The sequence below is a fragment of the Ixodes scapularis genome, unplaced genomic scaffold (genome assembly GCF_016920785.2).
Source record: "Ixodes scapularis isolate PalLabHiFi unplaced genomic scaffold, ASM1692078v2 PGA_scaffold6__148_contigs__length_123643588, whole genome shotgun sequence".
Lineage (NCBI taxonomy): Eukaryota > Metazoa > Arthropoda > Arachnida > Ixodida > Ixodidae > Ixodes > Ixodes scapularis.
In genome coordinates, this window is record NW_024609881.1 from 94,811,851 (window position 1) to 94,836,629 (window position 24,779).

Here is a 24,779-nt window from a genome sequence, read left to right on the forward strand (position 1 = left end):
AACCTGTTGCTGCCTTGAAGCTAGGTAATCTCTTAACCAGTGCATCACAATATTATCAATATTTAAAACTTCAAGTCTCCGCAGTAATACCGAATGAGAGACAGTATCAAATGCTTTCTTGATATCTAAAAATATACAATCAACTTGACCTCTATTATCAAGTACTGTGGCAATATCATGACAAAACTTGATTAACTGCGTCGTACATGAAAAACCTTTTCGGAACCCATGCTGTTGATCATTCAGAAAGCCGATCAAAACAAGGTGCTTCATTAACGCCGAGTACAAAACATGTTCGACAATTTTACAGCACACTGGGGTTAGCGAGTTCGGCATGTAGTTCGAAACAATACCTTTAGATCCGCCCTTTAAAACTGGCACGATATTGGCTATTTTCCAATCATAAGGTAGTTTTCCCTCCTGTATCGACTTAGAAAAAATGACAAAAAGATATTTCGCTACTGCACTCGAACAATACTTTAACACACTAAGGGAGATACCATCAGGACCAGTAGCTTTGGATTCATCAATATTAACAAGCAATTTATTGATTCCATTAATGGAGAACTCAACCTGCGGCATGCCATCATACTGGTCGCTGACCATCTGTAGGGAAACATTTTCATCGGGAAGGTATACTGACTTAAAGAAATCATTAAATAATGTAGCTTTATCATAATCATTTGTTACTACAAACCCTTCATGCTGCATTTGACTGGGGGGCCCAAGTTTATCTTTACCGCACCGTTTCATAAATTTCCAAAACTTCTTGTTGTCGTTTTGCAGGTCTAAAGTTAAACCTTGAAAGAAGGTCCTCTGGCATTCTCTCAATTTTTTCTTATATTCGAACGTTAGGTTCCGCAGTTTACAAAAGTTATCAGAATTATTTCTGCAGTACCTTGCAAAGGTTCTCTGTCGTCTACGTATCATGCAAATTAGCTCACCAGTAATCCAAGGTTTCTCCCTCTTTTTCAGTTTACTGCTTAATGTACTAGGTACATGAGAGTCCATGAGAGTAAGAATTCTTTTCTTAAACGTTAGCCACAAATTATTAACGCTTATGTCGTCTGCAGTACATTCAAACGACAAGAAACTGTTCTCAAAATTCATTGAGACCTTCGCATAATCCCCTTTGAAAACTTTCCTAGACTCGTTAATTTTTACTCGATTAGTATTTGTGGCCAAATTGGCAATGACGGCATGATGATCACTGATACCAGGTATGACGCATTCATTCGACACAACATCGGGAGTGTTGCATAACGATAAATCAAGAAGGTTAGAGCCGCGTGTCGGCTGGGTGACATATTGAGAAAAGCCAAGTGTATCCGACATAGTTTTCATCTCACAGTATAAATAAACCGCTATTCGAGCCTAATTCGTACAAAAACCTTGGAATGAACCAGGCATCAGTATTAGCGTGCTTAAAGGGCAACTCCGGGCCAAAACTCAAAATCAAATAAATTACTGGTATCGCTGTAGTGACACAAAATACCACCCCAGCACAAATATTACGTCCGGGGGACGCCGCATTCTCAACTAATGCCGATAATAAAAATGCGACCCGCCGCGAGCCGCTGCTCTTAGCGGGCGGCCAGCGGGTTGCCGATCGCTAAAGCAACATTGGGCCATGACGTCAGTATCGCTCTTTTTTTTCCTCCGGTCCGGGCGTTGCGCAGAGTGAGCTTCTTTGCGGCGCTACCACCGCTACTTCGGCTTGTGATTGGCGTGTTTAGCCGTTGCTTTTATCTGTAGCCCGGGTAGGTTCGGTATAGCCTTTTGTTTATTTGCCTTGTGAGAACTCCAAGACTCGTTTTAGCGAGCAACTCGGTGCGCACAAGACTGCCCAGCTGTTCCTCGAAAGATGCCGAGTACAACTTGTAGCGCTGTGGGCTGCTCACACAACCCGCTGCGCTACCCGGAGCTGCTTTTTCACAAGTTTCCCACGGACCGGAAATTAGAGAATTTTGTGGGTGAGCGCTGCTCGACGAGTGGACTTTGGACTTCGGCTTTTACGCGCCCAAGGAAACAGAAGAAAAAAAAAAACAGACGTGTACAGCCCAGCACACGTGTGTTCGGGCGCCGCTGCCCACGCCGGAGAGCCTCAAAGCTTCGCGTCTGGGACTGACCCGCAGCGCGAAAGCGAGACGGCCCACAGTACTGTACGTCACTGGCAGTGCGGCGTAGAGCAATGCCGCTCCATCCACGGAGCCCCGATGACAATTTAGGCCTAGCGACGAGTACGGAAGACCGTACGCAGGGCGATAGCCGCCGAATACGGCACCGAACCAGTTCACTCATTTTCCAGTCGCTAGCTTCTGGGATACAAGCGAAGAGTACGGCATAGCGCACGCACGGCGGCGGCCGCCGAGTACGGCACCGAACGAGTTCACGGGTTTTCCAGTCGCCAGCTTTTGGGTATACGCACTAACTCTTGCTACATATGCTGGATAACTACCACGTTGTCAGAATTAAAATAAAATCAGCTGACCTCCTATCTTTAGACGGCTAGCGCAACAGAGTTAGGTGTCGCTCGGCCTGCGTACTGAACGAGAACGATCCTGACGTCATGTTCACATTGCGGCTGATTTCCAGTGTTGCCGGGGCCTCGAGCGGCTAGTTTTGGTTTTGTTGGCCGCGCGCCAAACAAAACCTTGAGGCGTCATATCTTTAAAACTACGCACAGTAACGACAAAAAAAATTACACCTTGCAATTCATGGACGTTGACTGCACTAAAAACTGTCTTAATCCCAAAATCCAAAGTATGGACCGGAGTTGCCCTTAATGTAGCAGGTTTGGGTTTTAATAATGCAATACTGGTCAAAAATGTCTCAAACATAGAAGAAAGGTAAAATGAGCGGAGAAAACATAACTGATATATTTTTTTACATAATATTATAAAATATAGAAGATCTTCGCGTCGAAGAAAGGTACTCAAGGTTTGCATTATGCCGAACAATTTTCTTTGGCAAAAGAAATATTTTTCTTATATTTGGTTTAGTTGTGTTTATCCATACTAAACTACAGTAATTTAAATGTGTAAAATAGTGCATGGTAAATTTGTAGGTTTGTGTTTGGTGGAAGCAGCCGTTGGCGACGGAATGAAACCCCGTAAAGGCAAAAAATTTTCTGAAAATGTTACCAATATGGACATATGAAGTCAAGTTTGTAGAAAAAACACCAAGACTTTATGTTCGTTTATAGTTTGTTTTTCTTGGTCGTCATATTTAACCACTTTTTGTGTTAACTATCTTGTTTTTCGGCCGGTAAAGAATAACTTTAGTGCTTGTAAAATTAATCCTAGTGTGATTTGGCATAGACCAGGACGACAATTTGTTAAAAATTTTATGACATTTCATTTCTAAAATGTTCACATCAGCACCAAAAAAGTATACTTCTGGCATCTGCATATATTATAAATTTAACTGTAGAATTGATTTTTACAATGTATTGAATGTACACATTTAATATATGGGGGAGTCAGAACGCTTCCCTGGGGTATTGTATAGATACGATTTAAGTAATGCGAGAGGCTTACCTCGAATTTGATATTATGAAAGTTGGCGAGTTAAGGTATGCTGGAGGCAATCAAATGCCTTACTGAAGTAAAAAAAGGCCGACCGTGACAAGATTATTTTTAATATTCTGCAGTACATGCTTTGTAAGTGTTAATAAGGCTGTTTCAGTTGATCTAACCCTTGTAAAGCCAAGTTGTGCATTAGAAATAATATATTAAACACCAAAAAGTTCGAAATGCGAGATGAAATTACCTTTTCTAATTCCTTAGAAAATATAGAAAAAAGTGATATTGGTCTGTAGTTGGCTGCATCATTCCGGTCACCGGCTTTAAAAACAACAATCACATTTGTTCCTTTTCGTTTTATCTGGAAATAGTACAACATATTTAACTGGCTTTATTTGTATATTGTCAATGTCTTAGGCTCTACTGTTGTTCATGTTCCAGAAAGTTCTGTACACTTCTGATACGTCCATGAGTTCTGGGAAAAGGCTATCAAGGAAAGGGTTCACAGATGAATCGAGACGCAAAAATTCGCTCGACAGTAGATTAATGTTTGTGAAATGAGTGTTAAGTGGTCAGCGAGTGGTCATTCCTAATAGTTGTTGACAACCTAACATGATATTTTGGTCGATGTGTCTTTTCGACCACGGCCTAGGATGTAGTTTATCAGTTCCCAGAGGGCGTCGGACATTTTTCATGTGATTTTAAAGAAATGTAGCTCATAATATATTTTCTTGACAGTCTAAGTTCCGCGTATAATTGGTTCCTTTTTTTAAAAAAAAGAATGTCGTTTTAATATACACGTACGAAAAACAAGCGTGATAGAGCTTTTTTTTTTTCCTAATTTTTATATCTACGGTCGTGAGCCAAGGCTTTCTAATTTTTTCGACCGTTTAATCTCTGAAAAGGAAATACACGGCGTATTTGTGTGCAAAACACTTCAATAAATTTAGAGTATGAAATATGTGAATCAGGAATGTCAAATAGAGAGGACCAGTAGTGCTCTAATGTCATTTTCGAAAGAATCTAATGCCTTATCAGATAGCGGTGTACAGGAACTGGCATGTTTGGACAATTTGTTTTTTTATGTTCACCTAAGTAAAACGTCAAAAAAGTACAGTGATCGCTAATATTTTATATGATAGTGTCAGGGCGAGAGAAAAGAGTTTCAGTACTTGCAATTAGTTGAAGAAGACATGAAGAAGTAGTCAGTGTAACCCAAGTTGGTGACTTGATCAGATTCATAAAACCGGCGGAGCGGAGGGCGGTTATATTATTCATATAATCATATAGTCGTGCTGACATATTCCACATATATCTGTAGAAAAAACTTTCGCCTTCTGAACGAAAGTTGTTTCATTCGAAACAACTTGCGTTCACAAGTTATTGAGAAATCGGCAAGTGAAAATAATGCCCAAATCGACAATAAAATATACGCGCCCTTTGTAGTGCCATGACGTAAAAGAAAGGCAGGCTTCTAGGTCGAGCAGGCAGTCTAAAAATGAACTATGCCAAACATTTGTTTCGTTCTGCTGCGCGGGTGCTGTGGCGAGCTTCAAAAGCATTGATTTGTCACCATGAAACTGCTTGCAATCAGTTGGGAACAAAGTGTACAGTTCAAAGAGTGAACACCTGCCTTCCCATGCCGATACGTTTTTATTGCTACCAGTCGAAACTTTTAGTTTTAATAACGCGGTGAGGACTAAACTTGTAAATTCAATAAAATCACGAAGAAATATTTTAACCCAATATTTGGGTTATTATTTCAGCGATGTTTGTTTGTGTGATTAGCAAATTATAAGGCAGATTGCAGGCTATGAATAAAACGCCGAAGTACCTCTTTAATCCTAGGAAATTTCTTTCAGCTTAACATAACTGTCTTATTTATATGTAAATTAATACTCAAAATATGCCCAGCCTCACTTTAGTGACGTCAACCGGGGGACAGTTCAGAAGCACTCTGATATGCAGCATAATTGGGTGCCTGGCATTTACGCATCATCGGGAGAGTATGTACCTTCATGATTAAGAGATCACACATGTTGTTTCAGCAGCCATTGCATCCTTACGAATAACTGGGAGCAATGCGCGGCAGAACAAAGTATTTTAAGATTCGATCTTGTTGTAGACACGTTTTGTTTTTCATCCTAGAGCAAGACAAGGCAGTTTCCTTAAAATGATCCCGAAGTGCGTCAGAGCCTCCTACATAATCTGTGCCTGCCAAAGCGCGCCCAAAGGGCCGTTGTTTATCTACCCCCCGTCCTCCGCTGTCCCGCCTCGTGTCGTCTCTGGTCGGCACGAGGGGGCACTGCCTGCGGAGGATCGGTCGCTGGTACACTGGCTCTCACCTCGTGTATTTGAGGCATCGCTGTGCTTGTGGAGTCGTGTCTTTTCATATTACTCAACCTTCCGACAGTCTGCCTAGCGTCATCGTGTTGCTGTTATCTTGGCAACTTTTCGGTGATCACCAAAACCTCTTCAAACCCTAGTATTGTCACAAATGAACACGCGATGAAACAAAGAAAAACTGGGGAAGCTGACCCTTTTGTCTCGTAAACTAGGTCAGGTATTCATAGGGGCAGGGTTCACTTGGAATAAAACAAAACGGTCCGGGACTTCCATTTCTCGGCGATGAGGCTATGCTTCAGCAGGGCGTGCTCGGGTGGCTTGAGGGAAGCGTTGGGGAATCGCGTGCGTGGTTTCGCGGATCCATTTTGTTTTCCTGCTGCCTGAACTCGTGATGCGTGCGAATAGCACGAAGGAAAACTTGTACCAAAGCAGCTAATTTTGGCTTCGGATCATAAACTGAACTGGATTTTAGATTGTAAAAACAGATTACGAAACGCAAGTCCCGAAAGATCACACGTGATCGCCGAGAAACCGCCAACCGCGTCTCTTTATGCCTCGCAAAGCGCATTCGCAACCACTTCACAAACGCAGCCCAACCGTCACTGTGAACGCGTCATTAGTGTTTCGCTTAGCTCCGCAACATCATCGAAAAAGTATCCAAACTCCGTTTAGCAGTTTGTTTGACCGCAGCGAATGCTGCCACCCATCCCAGTAAATCCTGGGTCTTGAACCTGCCACGTTACCACCCGCCCACAAGTTGTAGCGCCCCTCCTGAAGGTCAGTTTATACCCGAAGAGCATATGATTGATTCCGTTGGCTCCTAACGTCCGTCGCGGTTTTTTTTAATGTGAACCTAAGTGCAGTAAACGGAAGCTTTCAACTGCTTCTACACAAAATGTGTTTTATCAGCCGATCCCGAAGGAAAAATCCATCAATGTAACGCTGTTTGGCAGTCAATGTTTTCTAGAGGACCGCTGACTGTGCCTGACTGTACGTCAAGCATGTCTGATTGGCCAACAAGTTACTCTGACCGACAGTCAAACTCCAGTCAGACCCCGCTTGTCGGCTTTCTGATGGTTTCCTGGTGGCAGTCGGCCGCCGCGAAATGCCATCAGGATGTCTTGGTGGTAATTCTGACTGTACATCGATTGTCTCTGACTGTACGTCAGAAAGCCGACGTGCCGACAGACGTACGGTCAAAGGACGTAAACTTCGTTCGGATACCACTATTTCGTCAAATCTATGAATACGAAAAGTAATCTATGCACGAGAAAACGATTTTGGGACGTGAGCCCATAAAACCGCTGGCGTTAGAGATATGACACGCAACCGACCGACAACCTTGATCAGAAGCCCGCCGAAGCGCCGAACACGACACTTCGTACTTCGCTTCGCCCATAGAGGCTTCGCCGAGCTTTCATGAACAATCGCTCTCGACTCGTTTTGTTTGCCCGCTCGCTCCAACCTGTCGATCCTGCCCGGGCTCTACAATGTCTTATGTTTTAGTAGAATTTCTACTCGACAAGACCCAGCCTGTTGTGAGTTCCGACGATGTAAGGGACTTTAGCGGTGTAGTTGAAGACGACAGGGTGTACCAGGTCTACTGGGCCGGTGATGCGCGAACAAAAGATCGTTCTACGACGCGAAAGTACTCTACATGGCAGGTGAGTAGAACTGAAGTACGGCGAGTGATGTACGAGTGCTTTGCATACCATGCTGACGGCTTAACTGCATTTGCAGCCAAAACATTTTGTATAAAACGAATAGTCAAATCGAGTTTCTCTAACGGTGGCGTAGCATAGCGGTTACAGTATCCGATTTGTACGATGTGGTCGCGGGTTCGATGCGCGGTGGTGCTGCTTTTTTTTTTTTTCTCGAACACTTTGTTTTAATGAGGCATTTGGCGATATTTATGAGTGCGTATAGCTTTACTCTTATGTAAATACTGCCCTTGTTGATGAAATTCCCTTGGCAGTGGCCGTCAGACGTCATCTGATGGACCATCAGATGACGTCTGATGGTCCATCACGTTCCACCAACGCTGCTGACTGGCAGTCAGTGTCCCAAATTACGTAGCTTGATGGAATTTTCAATAGGGATGCTTATGGTGTTCTGAAACGCATAGCTGTAACGGCCGGCTGTAACAGCCGGCTGTAACAAAACACCGACACTGAAAAGCGGTACGCCCATAGGAAACCATTTAAAAATATTTCCATTCTCCGGCACGAGTTCAGCTCGAAATCTCAGGGTTGTGAGCCAAGTGCTGTGTCGATTGAGCGGCCCAGGTTTGTTGGTGGAAGCACGAAAGAGCGAACTATTTGGCACGCCGCACGAAGGAGCGGTCGCGCGTTTCGCGGCCTTTCCTGTCATGCTGCGCCATCTCACGGCGTGTGTCAGGAATGGCAGCAAATCTTCTGTAGGCGGTGCCGTTCAGACACCCTTCTTTTCTTCCCTGGAAGGCCTATCACACATGTTTGCGCTTACCAGTTTTCGTCAGCATGATCGAGCTTGTAGCATATTTTTCATTTTTAAATAATTTATTCAGAAATCAAGAAAATACTACTTTGTCCGTGATATGACAGAGCCACCGTGCCGTGAGGACTACAAGCTTGAGAGTTGAATCTGCTGGGTGTCTTACAAAACTATCCAGGGACTCTTGAACAGGACATGTCAAGCAAGCAAGCAACCTCCAAACTTTTCTTTCTTTCTTTCTTTTTCTGCTTATTTCACGAATAAAAAGACGGTTGATGACTGCAAACCGACCTTAATCTGGAAGCACAAATACATCTTCCTCTTATTAGCTGCATCTTTTCTCCCGCTAATTAGTCCCGAATTGTGAAAGAGAGCAGGGACAACTTGGAGCGGCCACGCGAGGTCCTCATGAGTGTGCGTAATTGGCTATTCGTAGTGTTCGGTGGGCTTCTTGTGCCTCTGGCTCGTCGAGATCATTAGTCTTCGTGTCACGTTCTTGGACTTCCGATGCTCAGCAACCTTTCTTCGTCTCACGTAACATGTCGTAAGAGGTACATTGGTCCCTTCGAAGGCCCGAATGGGGAAATGCAACATTGAAGTCCTCCGTTGCAGCCTGCGTTTTTGTTGAAACACCTGTCCGTGCGTTTTAAAGACGGCAATTCGTGAAGTTCGATATTTTAAAGACTCAGCAGCAGATTTTCACGATAAAAAAATAGACAAGGAAGGTTAGATTTCTAGGGGAACATATCAAGCTCCTGCTAAATAATCGTCGAAACATTTAAAGTCTTGAATAATAAATTCAAAACCCTAAATGCTTTTGGCTTGAAACATCAACATTCCACGCCCAACAACAACATTCTGCATAAAAAAGTTTCGTCTGTATGGTTGTATCGGTTTCAACGAAAACCGGTAGTCGAGCTTCACCCGTTGCCTGGGTAAATTATAACTTTTTGTTTGTTGAAGCAATTCCGTAGTATTTCCCACAAATTTTGTTTAACCGAACACCTGCGCAAGAAAATTGTTTTTGATAACAACGAGAAATCTCCCATTCCGCCTACAACACGTCTCTGAACTTGGTAAATGGCGCATAACTAAACAATTGGTGCAAATAACCTTTCAAACAACAATTTATAAATCCACCATGAGTACTCGTCTCCAAAGAAAGTCACGTGATTTCTAAAAAATTGTTTCAGAGGGTTAAAAAAAAGTTAATTTTCAGCAATATATTTTGATATTACAATCTTTACGAAACCTCGCCGGCAGCTTGAGAACATACCGATCGTCTCCTTCTGTATGTTGGCATCTTCATCAACTGGGCTTTGGAACTCGTTCTGAGCATGCGCACTAGCTCTTTTCTTCCGAATAGCAGATGCTGCGCCCGGGTCCGCAGACAAGTGATTCGACGTCCTTAGCGTTAGCGATAAACTGAAGGAAGCTGTATAAAATAAAGTTATTGAGGAAGTATAGCCTATTCGAGAATCCTTAATTGACTCAATATTTCGGTGCTGTAATCCCCTTCTCTATCACATCGACGTGTGTACCAGGGTCGCTTTGCTATTGAAAGAATAAAACATCGTGGTACGAAGACGGAAATTCCTGTTTCCGTCCTAGTCCTGGATGTTTTATTCTTTCAAGTATTCTTATAAATTCAATAACACGATCATTTTCAATTATCTCTCCCGGCGGCTAGGGATTTTGAGATCACGTGACCGACTCGTGGGGACAAAAAACTGAAGGTACTTAGTGTCTTTGGCAAATCGCTACGTAAGTCCATCCTCGCTTTGATTAGCCAAGTCCGATTTTGCGCGCAGAAAGAGGATTAACAGGTTTAAAATAAAACCTAAATGTATCGCATACGAGTACTTTAGTAACAAGATAGAAAGCTAGTTCTGAAAAGAAAATCATCTTAAGGTGGAAAAGGAAATACATCGGGCGAGGCTTAGTTTTGTTGGACGGAATCGGCTGGAATGCTACTTTTCTTCCCCGGAGCAGGTCACACGACTTTAAAATCACTCTTCCGGCAAATTTAACCGTTGGGGAGGGACACTTTCATTTACCAGCAAACCAGCCCAGAAGTAGGATAGCTCGAGACAGCCTTCGACAGATGAAGGGTGACAATGCAAAGGAAGAAATGTGTGACATGTATGTTTATACAGTCGTAGGTTAGTCGGTGCCGATGAGTGTCTGGTGCCTCAACTGTAGTTGAGAAATTTCAACACTGCATAAACAAAACAAGCGGGTTCATTTCATGTCTTCGAAAATAAATGCAGTGCACAGAGCATAGGGCTCATCTTGTTTAGAGATGGTTTTAACCAGCCGCGGTTCGTTTTTGACCAGGTTCGAGTATTTCGAGCTTCTAACGCAAACTTTGACAAAAGCGAACTCAGGCTACATCGAGGGGAAAAAGTGAATTCTTCATTGGGTATATTGCTTTTTCGTTTTATATCATTAAACTAACGAACTCATTAAAACTGGATATCTTTGATTTCACATTCTGTAAACATGGGTAATCATTGTATAATATATATAGGGTTCTGCGCTTTCGGTTTTTATTTTTTCAAAATTCGGCGTACTTTTTTCGGTGTTTATTTTAAGATTTAATTTTCGGTTTGTTTTCGGTGTATACTTATTCCCCAAAAAGTTTACCAGTCTTTTTCGTTGAAATGAAAGGAACACCATCGGACACCGAATCAGATGATCCTTGTAGCTGTGATATTTGTGATCACTCAAAAAATAACGGCACATATACTTACGTGGTCTTCGCTACAACTTCCATCACGACACACCTCAGAATCGTAGAATTCGCGGACGTAATCTTCAGCGCGCTTCTTTTCCTTCCCATTCTGACGACATGACCGTCTGAGGTGATGACCGTACAAAAACGAACGGAATGGCAAAAAAAAATTATTGTATTAATGTTTTTAATTACAGGGAACTTTGAGAGAGGGTGTTAAGAAAGGCTTCAAAGGCTTTCCTCGATGTCCTCTGAAGTGCATGAAGCTAAAAGCCTTACAATAGCCCACATCCGAACTTTTTTAGGACGAACTTGACACACAAAGCCTGACCACAGAAACGACACAGATGTCTCGCAAAGGCCGATTCAAGACCTCTTTTGTTGCATGTTGAACCTTGAAAGAGGGCAATCGCGAAGACGTCACACAGTGTCGAACCTCACACAGTGTCGAGCCCCCTCTCTCTATACCCCACCCCCACCCACCTCGACGCGGCCGTAAAAACTGACCTTTTTCGGTTAAAACCGAATTTTAGAAAACGAATTAGACGTACTGTTATCGGTTTTTATCGATTTAAACCAAAAGGCTGAACCTACAAACTGACCTTTTTCGGTTAAAACCGAATTTCCGAAAATGGATTCGGCGTACTTTTATCGGTTTTTATTGGTTTAAACCGAAAACTCCGAACCCTAAATATATAAAATAAACTAGTTCCATAATTTTTTTGCGCTACATTGTGCTAAGTTGGTCAACATTGCCCATGAGTCAAATTCCGTCGAACTTCATTCAAAGGTGGAAGATTCGCCGAACCAAGTGATACCCAAGCCCGACAAAACTTAGCAACATGACTACGCTACGAGCTGATGGCACCAATCAAACAGCTTCAAAATCACAAATCACTGGACTTTCCTGTGCATGGTTGATTCTGCGATGATAGAACCGTCCAGAAACACGACGACCACAATGCTGTGTTTGTGCGCTTTTGACGCTGTTTGATTGATCCCTCCAGCTCGTAGCGTCGGCTGCTTCGGATAATGAAACAAAGAATACGTCTTTGACGTCACGCCACTGAGGTGGCGCTGCTGTCGGTACTGCGCATGCGCACTACAAACTTCTTTGTAAACATCGTACTAGTCCATGCAGCCTCGTGCATTTCCCTCTTTAGTCTACGTCTTTTTGTACGCTACAGTTTTTCGAAGTCTTTTTTGGCCTGTCAGTTGGGAGAGCGGAGTAAGGGGTGGAGAGGGATTTAGGACGATGGGTTCAAACGCCTTTCGGCCCAGCCGAACATTAAGGAAGAGCTTACGCTGCACGCTCAGCCATCGCAATTTCCACACCTGTCGCATTCGATAAGGACCGGTGTCATTCGCGCGAATCGAGTTTGTGTAATCCGGTCAGCGTTCCCCGCGTAATGAGAGTCCCGAGTGAAAGTCGTACTGCACCGGCTAAATCACACCTGCCGTTGGACGTCACCTCAAGCGGACTAACTATGCCCCGCGTAAACATGACAACAAAGTTCGTTTTTCGGAGCACTACCTGTACTCTGCTCCCACTCGCTCTGCCATGTACTCTGTAAACTTTGTGGTCTCGTTTTGGTAAAGGTGAGATTGAGAACGCCCTCGGGCTGCTGATTGGACGTGGCGTGTAATTAACTGCTGAAAAATGTTTGGCCCGTTTGCGAGTTCACAATCAGGCAAACATTTGGCGAGAGCGTCTCACCAAAACACAAATGGCGAGGAAGGCCTCCCGGCCTCTGATGTGCTTGTTCTTATTACTCCTTCACCCACCTGTCAATGGCAGCGGAACAACTTCAGATGTGTGAATGGAGCGCGAGTTGTCGAAGGCTTTCAACGTGAGAAAGCGGACGATAACGACTTTAGCCCCCGTCCGATCTCGCTTCGCCGCGGCGCTCGGTTAGTAGTAGACTATCGACTTTTTTCCCCGGTTCGTTAGCAGACGACGTAAGGCATTTTTTTTTCGTTTTATTTTAGTCTCCGAAATGTGCCTCGTAGCAGACGAATCCCGTTCTTCGCTCCCGTTAGCAGACTAACTCTCTACGAACGTTACCATCAGTCGTTCCGCGAGATGCAAATTTGATCTTGCTCTAGGGATTGCGGTGACCGAAATTTGACCCTCTATGTTGCAAGAAATGTCGTCATAGACATAAAGTCATTTTTTTAGATAGCAAAGAAAAGGTATATCTGTAATGCTGACAAAACTGGACAAACTATTAACATAATTATTTCTGTGCTTGAAGGAAAATCAGAAACCGAGCTTCAAATTCAGAGCAAAAAAGAGGGAAGCAATCAGCGTGTGGCTTTTGTACTATTGGTGGTGAAATGTACGACGCAGTTGTATTGTCGTAACGTTTTTTGTTTCCCGCATGTCGTTCGTCACATATTTTTGTTTTGATGATTGAGTCTTGCTTTTTCGTGTGTGTCATCCGCAAGGACAATTTTTTCTTAAGTGAAGTTACACTTGTCCGGAAGCGTTATAAGTAACGCTTTACGCATGTCTAGTTACTATTTTCGTAACAAACTAACGACCTAGTTACGTTTTAAGAGAATAACTTGTATGTTTCCTTTTCATCAAGTAACGAGTAACTGTATTTTGTTACGTCTGTATGAGACCGTGTTCAGGAACCCACACTATAGTTCTCGCACCAGCGTTCGCCTGTAGTTTGTACGAAAATAAACCGCTGGATTCACCATCAAAAGATGCACACAGAGTATGTCCGTAAAGCCACAATTATCGCCGAACTGAAGCACTAAAAAGCTAGGAAATTGTGATGGCGAAAAATACTGCAAATACTATTGCTTTATTATAAAAGCGTCACATTCGATGTGATGAGAAAAAAGTGCGGTACTTTCAAGTTGAGATTAGCTTATTTCTTTTTTGAATCGCAGTAACGAGTAACGTGCTTATGCACGTTATGCTTATTTGTATTTTGAGGGGGTAACTGGTAAGAGTGTTTATGTAGCTCATTTCAGTAACGTATGCATGTTTGAGCCAAACGCAGGAAAGCGCGAGCACGAACGCGCACCCGAGTGCCCAATGAAAGCTGCACACGCGCATTCATTCCCTGCGATATATTATTTTTGTCTACAAAGCGAAGGGAATGTTGAGTACTGATCGTTATTTTGCAAGTTACCGTTTTTCTATTTGATATAGGCTGCCATAGCTTTCGACACAACTGCAATTGCAATTAAGTTAATTTCCGGAGGGTACATTTCAATGAAACGAAATCCTTAAATTCATTCAAATTAAAGATTGTACAACATGTAAACGAAATTAAACAAGAACTTCCGAAGCAAACCACTAAAAGAGCAGACGACGTCAGGAGAATGTATAGAGCAGTCGATAAACGAACGCAGCTCTGCGATGAAATACTACTTTGGCAATTTCGGGACAGCACAAACCGTTCCAGCATCTCCATAAAAACTACTCTTTATTCAAGAAGATAAAAGCCGGCGATAAAAAAAAAAAAAAAAAAAAAAAAGCGCGTCGGATAGCGGTAGGGTTATCAAGCGCAGAAAAGACAAACAAGAGATCAGCGTTGCATTTCGCCTTTGAATGAGAAAATCCCATGAAACCCCAAGAAGAAGCGACCTTTGATGTCCTTTGATATAAAAGACGACATTCAGAGGACGTCGAAAGGGCGAAGCGGTCTGAGGCATAAAAGCGGCGTGACCTTTTAACCCACGTACATAAGATGGCACTTTTGATTACACTGATTTATACTTCCAATCTGCTTCGCTCACCCAGTTGTCGAGGACGACGCCAAAAATAAAAAAATAAGTCTCTTTTCTCATAAACATGGTCCGCATCCGCAAGGAGAAATATTGTCTGGCGGCGAGAGCTGCATGGACTCCGCCGCAGATGTTTACTGCAGGCAATATCTTGTATCTGATTGAGTTAAGGAGAACGACATATGCGAAGAAAGCCTAAGGTCTGTAGAAAGAGGCTCAGTGTTTTATGACCACCTTCACCTTCGTTTGTTTGACTTTACTCGTTGATTTGGTTTTATTATGCATGTAGAACATAACAAGGCACAAAGAACACGGCGATATAAAAAAAAAAACACAAGATCATCCACATTCCTGGAAAGGATGGGTTTATTGAGATGTGCTCGTTTAGATCTCCAATCTAAAAAACGCCTTTACAGGTGTTTCAGCTACCTAGCATCCAGACGATTGAACCCCTCAACCTAGAAAGCGAGTCCAGTCAATCACGAGGCTCGATAAACGGTTAAGCCAGGTTCATGGATGGACCAAGGCCAGTGAGCGTGAGGTGTTCCTCACGAACACCGCAGAATGCACTGTTTCTTAAGAAACATTTCTTCTCAACTTTCCATGATCGTGGTAAGAGTGCAGTTCGCGTTCAAGGGCCAAGCAGTGTTCGGTTAAATTTTCGCCAAAAAATAGAGCCTTAATCAGCAATAAGCTAACGTTTTTTTTTTTTGTTTTTTTTTTTTTAGCTTAACGCAGGTTACTTGCAAAAGGTCAAGCAAAGCCATCAGAGTAACCTACAAAGATGAAACAGCCTTTTTTTGACTACATTCACAGTCCGAAGGCCAACACTTGACACCATTTTCTAATTGGCAGATAGAATAATAACACAGTTTTCGACAACCTAAAGAAAAAAAAAATCTTATCCCCATATAAGCAATTTCGCGTACAGTTTAATGTGCTCATGAGAAAATACCAAGGCGTATCTTAAAAAATTGCGAGCAGTTTTTTTTTTTTTTTTTAGTTCACATATGGAATGACGGGGCTTAACATAGACAGAAGGCATTAGAAAAAAAGAATAAACCCATTTATACGTAAACTTCAGCCGTATAAGGTTTTAGCCGCTTTGAACATTCAACAGGCTGATCAAAATGTATGTCTTTCTAGGATCCACTTTAAAGATGTCTCATTAAGAGTTTCGAAACTTTGAGGCCGCGCCCCGTAAAACGAGCCGATAAACTCTTCAATACCTTCGAAACCCTGTACTCTCAAACTCGAGACATTAAATAATGACCGAGCTTGCACCAAAATAATGCAAACCCTATGGTTTATCTATTCGTGGCATTTCAAGCAATCGAACGCGATTACTTCGCAGATGCGGATCCCACGGCTCAAAGGATTAAGCCTCCGATAACCCCCTGAATCCCTTCAAAATTTTAGAAAGAACCAGAGCGCACCTTTTACCCGAGTTTTCCGCCTACGTGACTGTAATTGGCAGGAGGGGAAATGCATTAACTAGTACCATGCTGTTCTACGATAGGGGCAAGATAGGGATTAGCGGGCTCAGATGATCCAACTGATGAGATTTTGGGAAGGTTAGCGACTTTTAAATAAATTTCTTGATGTAAATGACCGAATGCAACTGTTCAGTAACTGTGACTGCCCCGTGTCGTGTGCAAATTCCTGCACACTGCGCGACGCTGTTAAAGGGGTACTGAACCGAAATTTGGAGCTCACAGAACAAGGCTCTAGTGATAGGCGGGACGCTGCAAAATTCTAAAACATCACTCAGAGAGCGATATCTTTAACAAATGGCCGTATTTTCGGAAAGGAAGTGCGCGACTGAATACGGCCGACGTGGCCGACAAGAGATGTGGCGTCACGATTCTCATTTCCTCTCCTGTTCGCTTCGTCCTTTTGAGCTCGTGAACCGAAGCGAGGAGCAGAGAAGCAGGGCCGCTTCACTTCATTCTCAACTGATCGAGGAGGATCCTGACGTCGCAGTCCTCGCTTGATCGCCCTCTTCTTTCCCAACAATGCGGCCCTCTGATTGAGATGTCAATGTATGAGTGTTGTTTTGGAGATCGTAGCGTCCCGTTAATCGCTTCTGCTGCCTTATGTTGCGAAATCCGAATTTCGGTTCAGTATCCCTTTACGGCTGGTTCACATATTTGTGTTCGAAAGTGACCGAGGTCGTTGTGCCTGCTTTTGAGCATTTACGACGCTGGAGCACACTGTTGCCATCAATCAAGTGACCCAAAAACACTCTCAGACTGCGTATGTTATAATTAAGGTGTGTATTTTCCTATTTTAACCGAAAAACATTGATAAACATCTGTCGGTGACGAAAATACAAAATCGGTTAAAACCGAGAAACACCGGTGGTTGGATATTTTCGTCCTGGTTAAAACCGAAAAATGCCGACCTAATGAAACCCTTTCCCCGTAGAGGTTCGTCAAACGTGTTATCTCGTGGATCCTGCATTCTTTCAGTGTCTATACATGGCTTGCACGTGGCGTCAGTCCGCCCTCCTTTCTGGGGGTCAAAAGCGTCTAGTGAACGCAGTGGAAGATAAGCTCTCACACGCCTTTCCCCCATTGTGTCTCCCATGGCCCCCTTTTGTGGAAAAAGTAAAGCAGTGGAGGGTACGCTCTCACGTGCCCTTTCCCCATTGTGTCTGGCCAAGTGATGTTGGTGCAAGCCATGTATTCAGAGGTTGCTCTGGTTCCTGGAAGACACTGCCAACATCCGTGTCGTACAGGGCTACTGACCTTTGAGAACTGAGAGGCGTTCATTGTTATCTGTTTAGTTTCCATGGGCTTTTGGGGAAACGGAAAAAAAAGGTTTTGTTGGCGTGGGGGTTTTCATTATTCATCATGGAGGAATTGTCGTTCTGGTTCCGCGTGCAAATTGTTAGTCCGTGCATAAAAGTGGAGCTGCCAGAGGGATTTGTGCCCTATGAAAGTATCTATCGGCTGATCCTCCGAGACAAGCGCAAGCTGAGTTACCTAGAACCTTCTTTGTTACCGCCAGTAGGCTGTGACTAGCACCGTTGATCCAGTGTTATTTTGGAAACTTTATTTACCTGACTGGCCACTACTGTCCCAAGCCTCGTTGGACATTTTGGGATTTCCTCTGTCCAGCGCAAATGTGGAACGCGCGTTTTCAAAATTGCCGGTTGTGAACCGCAAGGAACGTGCTGCCATGACGGATGCAAGCCTCTCGAAGTATGCTTGCATCTACTATAATAACCAAGCGTGAGAAATAGATGCTTCCTCGACAATAAGTGTATAAAATATGTGAATAAAATTGGAACTCTCTGTCGGTGATCAATCGCATTTTTTTTTCCACCGATAATCACAGATTTTAGCCTCGTCGTGAGACGTTCCACCGAAATACACCGGTGTTTCGAAAATAAATAAACACCGAAAAACATCCGCCAATTTTTTCCAAAAATAAATTCCGGAAAGTACACACCCTAATTATAATCATTGTCATTTATTTTGTTTGAGGACCCGCAAACGGTATTAGACAAGAACGTGGGCATACTGAACGGGGATGAACAAGATTTGGTTTCACGAAAGGCCGCTGTGCAGAAACATACCAGTGTTCCTTCCCGGGTTAGTGACATCTGTACGCAGCAGGAGAGACGCGGATGTAGTGTACTTTGATGTGACCAAAGCTTTTTGATAAAGCAAATCGTCGATTACTCTTGAGTAAACTTTCTAGTTATGGTCTGCGTATACTAAGTACTGTCGTCTGTTCGATAGCTATCTCACCGAGTGAACACTGCGCAAGTATCCGGTCTGTCAACGGCTCTTTTTCATCTACTTCTCGGCACCTACGATGGAAATTTACACCTACGTGTTAGAATGTCACGGAAGTGAAGTTTAACGTCTTATTGGTGGGAGGCAATTGCCTCCACCAATCAGGCGTCGATACGTCACTTCCGGGACTTTTTAAAAATGTACATGTTAATGCCGAACCCGCGCCTCCTGGTTTTCACCAAGGAAGTTTCATTGGTCCTTTAGTGTTTCTAATGTTTGACAATGGTCTCGCTTCATTTATTAAGCACACGCATTTGTTGTTATTTGCTTATGGCATTAAGTTGTTTGCGGTGGCTAAAGTGGTTGAAGATTGTGAATATCTTCGACGTGATATATATTCCATTTCGGCAACGTGTCTTTCAAATGGCCTATTCTTAGATCAGTCAAAGAAGAAATTTATGCGGTTTACTTTTTTTTTTTTTAGAAAGTGTGAAATTCTGAATTTTTTTATATACATTAGATTCCACCGATAGTATCGTGTAGAAGTCATCCTTGATCTGAAAATGTTTATGGATACTCCGATTAATATCAACGACCATTTAACTACAATTACGAATTCTGATAACCATTGCGCGAATAAGACGGAATTTTTCTAAACCGGTTAGTATCTTTTATTAACGTTTGTTTTCTTCACTGATGCGTATTCGTGTCGAATGTGCCAGACCTGTATGAAACTGCTTTGGAGTGACCAATTCAGGTGCAATTGAGCGTGATTAAAGTAAATTCATGTGTGCATTGTTTGATCGTCAGTTTTAACCACTACAGGTACGAAAGGATTCGTGAAATCGTAAAGTTTGTCATGTTGCACGACAGGAGAATGATCCGTGGATTGATGTTTTTGTTTAAACTCGTATTTGATATAATTGATGGCGCTACTAAGTCACGTCTACGTCAAGAAGACTTCGTTCTTTGTTCTACCCTTCTGATTTATATCACACAGTACCCATGACACTCCTCTAATTGCCGTCTTATGATTAAGAACAAATTTGCGGAAATGTTAGCCGAGATATTTTTTATAAAGAGCGTAAATTTAAGAAGTGTGTTCTTAATATTGTTTTTTTTTTTCTAACCTTCCATTATTTTTAATTTGTCCCAAAAATTACATTACTATCTGACATTGATACGTGCATCACAAGGAAGCCTCGAAATGTTTGTGGGCCACTCAATATAAATGTAAATATTATATATATGTTTTCATTTATTTTAAATTAAGATCTTTTCCATCGTGGGTTTGAAACATTGTTGTAGGCGTTAGCAAAAAAAGTACGGAGAGACGTACTTGTTACTTACAAATAAAAGTAACACGTTACTGTTATCGATAAAAATTAACGAACGTTACTTTTGCCTCAATTTTTAATTATGAATCAACACGTTTTACTGCTGTGATGGTACAAGCATTCAGAAGCGCCGTGTTTCAAGAAAATTGATGTTCATGCAGGAACTGAACATAACTACTTTTATATTTTTTACGGCTTTACCTAAAACCTCACGTGAAAAGACGCAAGAAAAAGAAAAAAATAAACTAAAAAATTTACGTAGCTTGGCGTTTAAGAGCAAGAAAAAATTTAAGCGTAATCTTTTTAAGTCTTGGGAACAAAAAGTAGTAACGTAACCACGTTACCCGCTACTTTAAATAAGTAATTTAAGTACCGTTATCCGTTACTGTTTCAAAAAAAGTAACGAGTGCATTACTACGTTACCGATAAAAGTAACGCGTTGCCTATAACGGCGTTACTTGTAACGCGTTACCGCCAACACTGGTTTGAAATGATTCCGGTGATGGTATGAGATAGCATTCATCACAGATTAATGTGCGCAGACTCCAATCTCGAAACTCTTGCTAACATTTCAGGCTATTGCCATGCGTCAATCAAAAGCGTTCAAAGGCCACCCAATAAATGACGGCAGCGTGCCAATGTGTTTTTCTGGTGTTCTTTTGTCGACACCACAGTGGAAGATAATGTCTGCGCATGAACATCATCGTTGGCGGATGCTCCGATAAGTGACGACAGATACGCTGAAACTTGGCGAGAGTCACATCAAAGTGGCACACCCGTCCCCGTATTGGCGACGTGCATGTCAGAATCATGTTCGTTACGAGACGCTACGAGACGTGATGGCGCTGATGCGAGGTACACGGAGGTGCGTGGCAGCAGGCCGCTCGAGTGGCAGGCCACGAACACAGCAGGACGCTCGCCGCTCGAGGTCGAAATCGCCGGCAGGACCGTGAATGCCGCGCAGCGATTTCCCCGTCCGGCCAATCTACACTTTGTGCCACCTCTTTCACACCAAGGTGCGCATGGGTGACTGACGACACAGTACGTCATATTGAATGATTAAACAGTAGGCATTTTTTGTTCTTAATTGCTTCCCTAATCAAGTTAGGTTAATAACTTGTGAACAAGCTTGTACTGAATTAGAGTCATCGTATACCGGTTGATCTTGAAAGTCGCCGAGTGAGCATAGGCTGACCGTGTGCACCGTACCAGAAGGAGGTGCCAAAGAAAAAAAAAAGCGTAGATTGTCCGACAGGCAAGCATTTGCCATACAGCACTCTCGTTGAGTCGCTATTACGGCCTCGAGCCGGCGGCCTCCTATGCTCGGGCTGTACCATTGTACGCCACGTCACGAAACATTTTTTAGGCTTCCGCCGGGGCAGCACTTCTACGGGATAAGACACGATTCGCGCGTGTTCCGTGGAAGCTCGTTGAGCACTGAACGCACCTGTCTCTACTAGCAATCACCATGGCGCATGTCAAAAGTAGAATGACCCATTCGCTAATGACTGTCTCTCCCTCACACTAGGAAATCCAGGATTTCCATATGAGTTCACTCTCGCGCTGTGCCGCGTGAAGCAACGTGACACGGGTGGGGCAACGTGCATATTTATTTGCAGCTTGCGAAAACATCTCCGAAGTGTGCAATACGCCTCGTTTAGGTTGTCGTCTGCTTAAACTTTATGTTTTACTTTCCACACCAGCCCCCTCACCAGTTTCGAACCCAACTTATTTTTAGCCGCTGTTTGTACTGCAAAGAAGTCTCGACCAGGTTTCGCACTTTGAGACTATTTAAAAGCCGACCGAGCTTCTAGGCGGTTATTTTTAGTGTTATGTTTTCTGAAGGAATTGGAAGAGCCTTCGGCGGTTGTTTTGACTGCTTTTTCTAAGGTAAATGTTTGTTTACGAAAGTTCAAATACATATGCTTAAGTACCACCGCAATGCAAAAGCCTTTTTTTTTTTTTGTGGAGGTTTCAAACTACACGAGATTTAAAAAGCGAAATAACTCGAGAGGACGTCGAATGGTGCCGTTCTAAGACTTGTACATCCACAGCGGTGTCAGTCGTTAATCACGAAACCTTGAATACCAAGCGGAAACCTTTAGCGTCGAAGAGTTTTCCGGGGATTAACTGTCGCATCATGGCGTAATGACGAAAGAATGGCCCTCACTCACGTTGTTTCACAAAAAAAGCCGTGGTAGGTTGTTGACGTCGCGTATACGATCATCTAGTCAGCTAAAATTAGGTGCCTCACTAGCAATAAAATAACATTTCGCTACCCAACTTTTTTTCATTGAAAAGAATACAAAGAAAAACGTAGGTTCACAAGTAATCTCCAGCTTTTATTCCTTTCTTTTGGTAACAACAAGCTTGTGTCAGTTTGAGGCGTTACAGAACAAGAATAAACTAGTTGACATCCAACCTTATTATTAGAATCACGGAAACGTTAAGTAAGGTTCCCCATGTGATGCAATATCACGTGAAGTCCCCGCGTTAAGTGGCATCGCGTCAAGTCGCTGAAGCCCCAACGTGACACCCTTGCTTCTGAAAACCTGACGTCACGTGACTTGGTTACGAGGTTATATGTTTGGCTTTACTGCGTCCCGTGGTTTCTCGTCGCGGCACACACACCACTACGTGAACCCTTGACGTCACATCACCGACGTGGTTACGTGATTGGCGTCATGGCGGCACATCCGCGTCACTGATACTACAACATAACACTGTGACTTCACATGACCTGAGGCCACGTGACGTAGTTACGTGGTTAGTGTCACCTAGTGTGATCATTTGGTTGGTTTCACGTTACGACATCGGGGACGTGATCGTGGAGTTGGTGTCACGCGACAACGTCATACAGATGATCGACGTCGCGTTACCACCGTCTGCTGAATTTGGCGAGAAAACATTGCTTAGTCAAGCTAAACGCGCGTTTCAGACGTCCGTCGTGCTACCCTTCCCTTGCCACATGAGCCCTCCTCCTCCCCAGATTTCAACCTATGAGCGGGGGCTCTCAAGCCGCGACAAAGCGACGCATGCGGTCTGACAGTTAGGTGGCCCCACAAGTGCTATAGCTTTTAATGAAATGACAGTATAAATATGCATCCCGCCAGGTGCCTACATACTTGCCCTATACCTGAAAGTGATGACTGGCTTAGTGGTGGCAAGCAATTTATTTACGTCGTACGACTAAGTAAAGAGCAGATCAAGATCATACACCAGATATATTATGCTCATGGAATCTCTTGCTTTCTTTTCAGGGCTACTTTTGACCTGCAGATAAAGTCCTCAGTGGCAAGGGAACTAGGATGGCAGACAATCATCATCAGCTCTTCTCGCCGTCAACCGAGCAAGGCAGTGGGTCTGCTGCATTGACATCGCAGTTCCAGACTCAAAGCCCAATGCAAGAAGAGATCCCGACAACCCCGATGGCCTTAATGATCCACGGCGCGCACACCACACTCTCTACATTGTGTAACGGCAGTATTCCCTGCGAGAAAAACACATCAGGAGCGCCGTCTCTCAACAGCGAAGACGACTACACTGAGTACTATCAGGGGAACACAGCCCTCGAAGAAGTCCTCGCCATTGTAGTCCCTGTCCTCTTCGGAGCCATCGCAATTGTTGGATTCTTTGGGAATGCTCTGGTGGTCTTGGTGGTCCTCTGCAACCCACAAATGCGATCTACAACCAACATCCTCATCATCAACCTGGCAATGGCGGACCTACTCTTTATAGTATTCTGCGTTCCCTTCACCGGATGGGACTACACCCTCGACTACTGGCCGTTCGGCGACGTGTGGTGCCGAATAGTGCAGTACCTAGTCATCGTGTGTGCTTACGCCAGTATCTACACCCTAGTACTCATGTCCTTCGACCGGTTTCTAGCTGTCGTTCATCCGATAACGTCGATGTCCATCAGGACAGAACGCAATGCCTACTTTGCCATTTTCCTAGCATGGGTCATGATCCTGCTGGCTTGCATCCCTGCGCTATTCTCCCACGGGATGGTCATAGTCGACGACAACTTTGCCTCCTGCACGTTCCTGGCACACAAGGGCTACAGCATAGTGGCCTTCCAAATCTGCTTCTTTATGTCATCTTTCGTGGTGCCCCTTGCCCTGGTCTTTATTTTGTACGTCTTGATGCTGAAGAGGCTATGGTTCGGTGTGACACCAGGAGGAAGGGTCAGCGCGGAGAGTGTCCGATCCAAAAGGAGGGTGACGCGACTGGTCGTGGTTGTTGTGGTGGTGTTCGCCGTGTGTTGGTGCCCTGTCCAGATTGTGCTGGTCCTCAAGAGCGTGAACCTATACGGCCAGCCGATGAACCCTCCGAGGATAGTGATACAGATCGCGTCCCAAATCCTGGCGTACACCAACTCATGTGTCAATCCGTTTCTGTACGCATTTCTGTCTGAGAACTTTAGGAAGAGCTTTAGAAAGATTATCTTCTGCTGTCCAAGGAGCGTGACGAGTTCCGGGTCAACGAGGACTAGGATCGGCGATGAGAACGAGCGTACGGAGCGGGAAACAACGGCCACCTGCATCACCAGGGCGTCCAAGATATCGAACGACATTATGTAATGTTCCCATTATTGTTTGCTTTTCGAGAAACGTAGGGTGTGTTCAAATCGGAAAAAGAAAAAAAAAGTGGGACATCTTGTAGTGAATATTTGTGACCATGGTTCTCATCGCCAAAAACAAGATGAGATTCGCCGTCAGGTGGCGAGATTACAATCGGGCTAAGACGGTTCTTAAAGCCACCCTAATATTATGTGGTTGTTGCCTGCAGCCACCCACCGATTTTTCGTTTTGTTTAAGAACGCCATCGCTCTTCAAGATGCGCAACTAACAGATGATCCAAACTCTTTCGT

The 24,779-nt window shown here is 43.7% G+C and overlaps 1 protein-coding gene across 1 annotated transcript; it reads left to right on the forward strand.

Annotated features, from left to right (window-relative positions):
- Nucleotides 1–23,545: 23,545 nt before the first annotated feature.
- LOC8053331 (allatostatin-A receptor-like) lies at nt 23,546–24,489 on the forward strand. Its single transcript, XM_002433328.5, has one exon. The coding sequence runs from the start codon at nt 23,584–23,586 to the stop codon at nt 24,487–24,489; it is 906 nt and encodes a 301-aa protein (XP_002433373.3). The 5' UTR covers nt 23,546–23,583.
- The last annotated feature ends 290 nt before the right edge of the window (nt 24,490–24,779 follow it).